General features: G+C 31.9%; 1 protein-coding gene and 1 long non-coding RNA gene across 3 annotated transcripts; both read left to right on the forward strand.

The window, feature by feature from the left end:
* On the forward strand, positions 957-7,034 carry LOC107623205. Of its 2 annotated transcripts, none has more exons than XM_016325392.2 (4): positions 957-1,870; positions 6,192-6,287; positions 6,373-6,440; positions 6,761-7,034. In XM_016325392.2, exons 1-4 carry the CDS (start codon positions 1,217-1,219, stop codon positions 6,876-6,878), a joined length of 936 nt encoding a protein of 311 aa, XP_016180878.1. In that variant the 5' UTR covers positions 957-1,216; the 3' UTR covers positions 6,879-7,034. The 2 variants fall into 2 exon arrangements, with proteins under 2 accessions (XP_016180878.1, XP_016180877.1); XM_016325391.2 differs by lacking the exon at positions 957-1,870 and adding an exon at positions 2,898-3,794.
* On the forward strand, positions 4,382-5,635 carry LOC110267476. The gene is made up of 2 exons (XR_002355177.1): positions 4,382-4,660; positions 5,557-5,635. It is a non-coding gene; the product is annotated as an uncharacterized LOC110267476 (long non-coding RNA).

The raw sequence follows: 8,012 nt of genomic DNA on the forward strand, positions 1-8,012 counted from the left end.
TAACTAATCTGTAAATAATGTTAGTTTTTTTTTATCTTAATTTTATTACACATGATAACAATATAATTATTTTTTAATCTTACTTTTTTAAATTTAAATTTATTTATTTTATACATTTTACGTGTTAAATAACTTAAAATATTTAATTTTTCATCATTTATTTTTTAGTTATTGATATTGAATTTATAATTTTAAAAATAAAATAATTTCTTAAATTCAATAATAACCATGATTAGTGGTGGCAAGACACATTATGTGTGAGATGATAAATAGTATTAGATAGTGACTACTTACACAAAAATATTTTTATGTAAATATGATAAATTAGATATTAATATATCATATATATGTTCTGTCAAGTAATTAATAAAAATATTTAATAAATTTAAACTATTATCTCTGTAAAATAATATTATTTTTATGTGCGTGATTGTTGTAGTAGATACTAGATACTCCATGCAACATAGTACGTATGGGATCTCACAAGTCTAAGGGACAACGACAAATAAACACTGTGGGTAGCAAATTAAGGAGTTTGGTGAAATGAAGGACTTCCCGTAGTGGGTCACCCTCACCTCCTAATAAAGAAGCCACTCATACAGTCATACCAACCCATACCCACCACCACCACCTTGTCTTAACTCTTAACACCTCCCTCCCAATTAAATTTTCTTAGCTTCTAGTAGTAATACTCCATATTTTATTCATCGTCGTGGAATCAATAAATGTTACATCATCCATCTACCTTTTTATTTGACAAAAACTTTCCATGTGAAGAAGAAAAAGAGAATGACATAGGAAAATTCGTACATAGCGTGTATACCTGGCCTTTTCGATTCCATTCTCTAATTACAAGTTTACAACACTGTCACATGTATGTATGTGTGCGTAATTCTGTTTAAGAGACCACTAATTCAATTCGAATTTTAGATAGAATATTGAGAGAGAGAAATTTGTTTCTAATCACAGGAAATTAATTAAAGCAGCATGATTATTCATTCTCTTTGCAATGGAAAGTTTATTTTAATTTTTAACCAAACAGAACCTTTATGAACTTCTCCTAACAGCATTTATTATTATAAGTCACACCTCACCGAAGAAGAAAAAAGATTGTGTCAAGGAAGTCAAAACTGAAACGCAAGAGAACAAACTTCCAAACCAATAATTAAACCTAACCCCCGCACAATTCTTTGGTTCATTTCAACAAACACATACTATGCTCTCAATCCCATCATTCATGAGCATCGCCTCCCTGTACGAAATCTACCTCCGCCGCTGCTTCACGGCGGCAGGCCTCTTGTCTCAGTCAATCGCGGTGGACGACGAAACCACGATCCACTTCTGGGGCCCCACTACCAAATCCCCAAACAAGGCATGCCTTGTTCTCATACACGGGTTCGGCCCCATGGCCATATGGCAATGGCGGAAACAAGTGCAGTTCTTCGCGCCTCACTTCAACGTGTACGTGCCGGACCTGGTGTTCTTCGGAGGGTCCACGACGAGGAGCAGTGAGAGGAGCGAGAAGTTTCAGGCGGCGGCGGTGGTGAAGCTGGTGGAGAAAGTGGTGGTGGCGGATGAGGAGAGTAAGAAGAAGAAGGTGCACGTGATAGGCACGAGCTACGGGGGATTTGTGGCGTACCAAGTGGCAAGGATGATGGGGGTGGAGAGAGTGGGCAAAGTGGTAATTGCAAGCTCGGGAGTGAATATGAGGAAGAGGGATAACTTGGCGCTTTTGGAGAGGGCGGGACTTGAGAGAATTGAGGACCTCATGATGCCAGCTAAGCCTCAACATTTCCGAAAATTGATGGCTTTGTCTCTCTCTAGGCGTCTCCATTATCTACCTGATTTCTTCCTCGCTGACTTCATCAATGTAAGTTCACCCTTTACCCTTTTTCTTTTCATCAAAGCTTATTTGCACGGCTACACCTAAAGCTAAGGAATTTGTGAATTGATCGTTTACATTAGTAGCCATTCATCAAACTCTTTTGATAGTTACATAATGATTGAAAATTATTAGAATACTTTTACAATAAATTTTACAAGATATGTTCTTGTTAGCCGGCGAGATGAGTATTTAAGTATTGAGGAATGTTAGGATGAGTAACTTTTGTGTTTTGTAACCATTAATTGATTATTAATAATATTTTTAACAGTATAAGATTACATTTAATAGTAAAAAATCACTTACTTTTTTTTTTGATGGTTAAGTATTAGTCATAAAATACAAAAGTTGCTGACGTTTAAACTTTCTCTTTAAGTATTCCTTTTGAATATTTATACATTATTTATAGTATCCTAATTTTTATCTCATATTCAAATCTAAGGGTATATATATCTCTGTCCCATATCCATCTCACCTGGTTCATCTAATTGATTTCTAAGTTTTTTCTTTAAAAAATTAAAGCTTATAATATGAAGATAAACAAATTGAACATAACTAATCAATAAAATTAATTAAATAAATAAGTCACATATAGCATAATTAAATACAAAGATAATTTTAAATGGTTCACAACAATATATAACACATAAAAATACAAAGCAACTACTTTAATGAATGAAAATGCTAAAAATATTTTTTTATGATAATTTTTGTTTAAAAAATATAACTTATTTGCCATATTTTATTCATCGTCGTGGAATCAATAAATGTTACATCATCCATCTACCTTTTTATTTGACAAAAACTTTCCATGTGAAGAAGAAAAAGAGAATGACATAGGAAAATTCGTACATAGCGTGTATACCTGGCCTTTTCGATTCCATTCTCTAATTACAAGTTTACAACACTGTCACATGTATGTATGTGTGCGTAATTCTGTTTAAGAGACCACTAATTCAATTCGAATTTTAGATAGAATATTGAGAGAGAGAAATTTGTTTCTAATCACAGGAAATTAATTAAAGCAGCATGATTATTCATTCTCTTTGCAATGGAAAGTTTATTTTAATTTTTAACCAAACAGAACCTTTATGAACTTCTCCTAACAGCATTTATTATTATAAGTCACACCTCACCGAAGAAGAAAAAAGATTGTGTCAAGGAAGTCAAAACTGAAACGCAAGAGAACAAACTTCCAAACCAATAATTAAACCTAACCCCCGCACAATTCTTTGGTTCATTTCAACAAACACATACTATGCTCTCAATCCCATCATTCATGAGCATCGCCTCCCTGTACGAAATCTACCTCCGCCGCTGCTTCACGGCGGCAGGCCTCTTGTCTCAGTCAATCGCGGTGGACGACGAAACCACGATCCACTTCTGGGGCCCCACTACCAAATCCCCAAACAAGGCATGCCTTGTTCTCATACACGGGTTCGGCCCCATGGCCATATGGCAATGGCGGAAACAAGTGCAGTTCTTCGCGCCTCACTTCAACGTGTACGTGCCGGACCTGGTGTTCTTCGGAGGGTCCACGACGAGGAGCAGTGAGAGGAGCGAGAAGTTTCAGGCGGCGGCGGTGGTGAAGCTGGTGGAGAAAGTGGTGGTGGCGGATGAGGAGAGTAAGAAGAAGAAGGTGCACGTGATAGGCACGAGCTACGGGGGATTTGTGGCGTACCAAGTGGCAAGGATGATGGGGGTGGAGAGAGTGGGCAAAGTGGTAATTGCAAGCTCGGGAGTGAATATGAGGAAGAGGGATAACTTGGCGCTTTTGGAGAGGGCGGGACTTGAGAGAATTGAGGACCTCATGATGCCAGCTAAGCCTCAACATTTCCGAAAATTGATGGCTTTGTCTCTCTCTAGGCGTCTCCATTATCTACCTGATTTCTTCCTCGCTGACTTCATCAATGTAAGTTCACCCTTTACCCTTTTTCTTTTCATCAAAGCTTATTTGCACGGCTACACCTAAAGCTAAGGAATTTGTGAATTGATCGTTTACATTAGTAGCCATTCATCAAACTCTTTTGATAGTTACATAATGATTGAAAATTATTAGAATACTTTTACAATAAATTTTACAAGATATGTTCTTGTTAGCCGGCGAGATGAGTATTTAAGTATTGAGGAATGTTAGGATGAGTAACTTTTGTGTTTTGTAACCATTAATTGATTATTAATAATATTTTTAACAGTATAAGATTACATTTAATAGTAAAAAATCACTTACTTTTTTTTTTGATGGTTAAGTATTAGTCATAAAATACAAAAGTTGCTGACGTTTAAACTTTCTCTTTAAGTATTCCTTTTGAATATTTATACATTATTTATAGTATCCTAATTTTTATCTCATATTCAAATCTAAGGGTATATATATCTCTGTCCCATATCCATCGTTCATCGTTCATCTAATTGATTTCTAAGTTTTTTCTTTAAAAAATTAAAGCTTATAATATGAAGATAAACAAATTGAACATAACTAAAATTAATTAATTTGTTAGAGTAGCCACCGCATACAAAAGCGATACACACATATAAAATGAGGCGAAACGGTAATTACTCTTACCTCTCTTATACCCAAACAGCACACACACATATAGGGCGGGTAATAGAGCGGAGCGACCATTAACTATACCCACCTCATACCCAAATAAAAAAAAAAGGAAAAACTACTAAGAAAAAAAAATAAATAAAAAACTAGCTTGTTCAGGATGTGACAAGATAGGTCGACTTAAGTCCGTTCGAATTGCCATTTCTACTTCTTGTAAAAAAGGTTTTGTTACACTAAGGCCATCTCCAGCAGGAACTCATCCCAGTTTCTATTTGTGGCCCACGTGTCATAAAAAGTAACTCCACATCAACTTTTACGTCATAAACAGTAAATAGGAACTTAAAACATCTTTCTCTTCTCCATTAGGAGGAACTAACTTTAGTCCATGTTGTGGTCCCACTTAATTAATTAATTAAAATACTTAAAATTAATGTAATTTAATTTTTTTTAATATTATTATTTAAATTTATAAATTTAAAAATAATTCACTATTAAAAGATATTAATATTAAATAAATTCATATATAACAATAATACACAACATAAAATTTGGGATAGAAGTAAACTTGGAAGAAGATGAAGAAGAGTAGAAGAAAGTGTGAGAATAGAAGTGTATGTAAGTGATATATATAAAGTATTAAAATATTAATTTATTAATAATAACCGTAACATAATAATGATTAGTTTCCAACTACTAATTTTGCAATGGCTAGTTTTATAACTACTAATTTTAATAATGTCGTTAGCATTTTAAATTTTAAAAATAAAAATAACCAACTCAACCAAAAATTATTTTGTAAGGTGTAAAAATCAAATTTATTTTTTAATGTACGTAAAGTTAATTAATTATAATTTAATTATTTAATATAATTATTTATTATAATTATTAATAATTTAATTATTATTTAATTATTTAATATAATTATTTAATTATTTTAAATTTTATATAATTATTTATTTTTATAATAACTTGCCACTTGGCAAGTTATTATTGGTTTAGTTGAGGCTCTGTTCAGAGGGACTCTTCACATTGAATCCCGTGAAGGAACTCAGTTCTTCTCCCCCTCCAACGGTTCCTACTTGCTTTTGTCAGTAACAGGGCCTCAAAACTATGCCCATTGGAGTTGTTCTAATATCTCGACTTTTGAAGAATTGGACTTCATTCTTCTTATTTAAAAATGTGGTATATATTTTAATTTTTCTTAAAAAAGACAATGAATATCTATAAAAGATACTTTAATACTCCAATTAATTAGTATAATATTTTTTGACAAATGATTAGAAAAATAATTTTAAATATACTTATTTTCTTTCGTTTGTCATATGTTTTCTATAACTGACAATTTGACCGTTTATCTAAAATCATTATTGTCAACTAAAATATAAATGATCATAAGGAAATAAATTGTTGCCGAGTTATGGTATTTATTACAATTAGTTATAGCAAAAAATCTTTATAATATTTTTTTGACTAAAAACAAAAAACAAGATAACAAAGGAAAAAGAAAACACAACCAAATTAATTGGTCGAAGACATGTCTAATCTAATAAGTAATAAGATAGTGAAAATCACGCCATGTTTGAAGTCATTTCACATACTGTTTTTGGCCTGATGCTGCAATTTTGGCAATAAGAATTAATGTAATTGCAAATTTAATGTATGAATAAATAAAATAATGTTTTATACAAAAAAAAAAAAAATTGAAAGTGTATAAATATTCCTTCCTTCAATAACTTTACTAATGTAATAATTTATCAGAAACTGTACTCAGACAATAGAAAGGAGAAGATGGAGCTTCTAAAAGGAGTATCTCTGGGAAGGGAAGAAGCCTTGAACATTTCACCTCTCCAACAGGTATGCATAACCCTACTGGCTATAAGGAAAGTATTATTAAATAACATGGCTAACTTGGTCATATTTATTGGCGTATCAAACTCAGGAGGTTCTCATAGTATGGGGGGAACATGATCGTATATTTCCCGTGCAGATGGCCAGAGAACTCAGAGAGTATGCATCAAATTAATATTATATTATTTAAGTTGTTTACTTATTCCATCTTTTTCCCGGCCCCATGATTTATTCCCTATTATTCAAATTAAATCATAATCACATAAATACAAATTATTCTTGAATTACTTCTTATTACATTATTTTTAAAAAGGATTCAACTCAATCTGCTCTCATACAATATATCACTCATATTTTATATGAAGTCTAGTACTTAGGAACTGGGAAGTAACTAAGAACTAGCTGTATATTAATAAAGTAAAGCCATTATTATTGTTGTATGAGTTGTCGCCTTCTAATTTATTTAACTGTTATTACAGGGTAATTGGTAAGAAGGCAAGTTTGGAGGTTATCAAGGACGCATCCCATGTCCCTCAAATTGAAAAAGCAGCAGAATTCAACAACATTATCCTTAATTTCTTAAAGGGCTGTACTTGATAGATTATATGTGTAATTTTTATGATGGGTACTGCCGTACACATTAAGATCAGAGCATCATTCACCTTATTTTAACCTTCGTTTTTGGCGAGTAGTTATATATTCTTCTTATTTAATTAAGTTATTTAATCTTGAATTCATAATACAATTCACTCAGTTAAAATTTGCTTTCATTTTACTTGATTTAGTAACTCTTCTAAGAGTAATGTATCATTTTTGTATTCAACATTTTTGTCTTATTTAAGTTATTAATGTTTTAAAATCATTTCAATTTTATCCCACTGTCAATTTTGTTAACAGATTCCTAACGACAGGACAATATTGAGACGACTTTTAAACGTTATGGACTTAAATAGGACAATTTAAACGTTAGGGACAACTTTGGAACTTACCCCAAACATTAGGGACAAAAACGATACTTTACTCATATATATTTTATAGATTAAGAATTAATCTATAACGGGTATAAATTTTATTCAAAAGTTTATTATTGGTCAATAAATTACTACATGCAACAAGCAAAATTTAAATCTTATTACATACTTAAGCTAATAAATGAGTTAATTTTTCGATTAATTCAATTGTTGACTATCACATTGATTATCCTTGCATATTGTTTCTATAGAAAATGCATTAAAATTACACTTGTAATATATATAACTACAAAAAATAAGGGTTTAGCCATAGAAAAAAGCGTAGCTAAACTCCAAATTAAATTCGTGATGATGCTTTTGTCATGAGCATCTGCGGCTAAAGAGGGTGACTTTTTGTTAACCAAAAATTTTACACATTTTGGCATGTTCTGTTCCGGCAAAATGAAACGATGCACAATAAATTTTTTGTTTTTGCCATACTTTACTCGTGGCAAAAATGGAGTTGGCTGAATTTTTTAGCCATAATTTTTTCCGTGACCAATGTTGATGGGTTATTTAACAATAGTTTTTCTATGGCAAAATAAAAACATGTAAAAATAAGGTTCAGCTTTTGCCGCGCGCTTTATTTGTGGCAAACATAGGCAGGTTGGGTGTTTTTTTCATATTTTATCCATAAAAAATATTGATAGATTATTTAACAACACATCATTCTGTGGCTAATTGGACATTTTTTATTTTCTAAAAAAAATTAGGTATTAGT

Source organism: Arachis ipaensis, chromosome B10 (genome assembly GCF_000816755.2).
Source record: "Arachis ipaensis cultivar K30076 chromosome B10, Araip1.1, whole genome shotgun sequence".
NCBI lineage: Eukaryota > Viridiplantae > Streptophyta > Magnoliopsida > Fabales > Fabaceae > Arachis > Arachis ipaensis.

Excerpts from the sequence above, each read along its gene's own strand:
- LOC107623205 (XM_016325392.2), top strand. The coding sequence starts at position 1,217 with ATGCTCTCAATCCCATCATTCATGAGCATCGCCTCCCTGTACGAAATC. Across the intron at positions 1,871-6,191 it reads TCCTCGCTGACTTCATCAAT|AAACTGTACTCAGACAATAG; the intron begins GTAAGTTCACCC and ends ATAATTTATCAG. Across the intron at positions 6,288-6,372 it reads ACATTTCACCTCTCCAACAG|GAGGTTCTCATAGTATGGGG; the intron begins GTATGCATAACC and ends TATCAAACTCAG.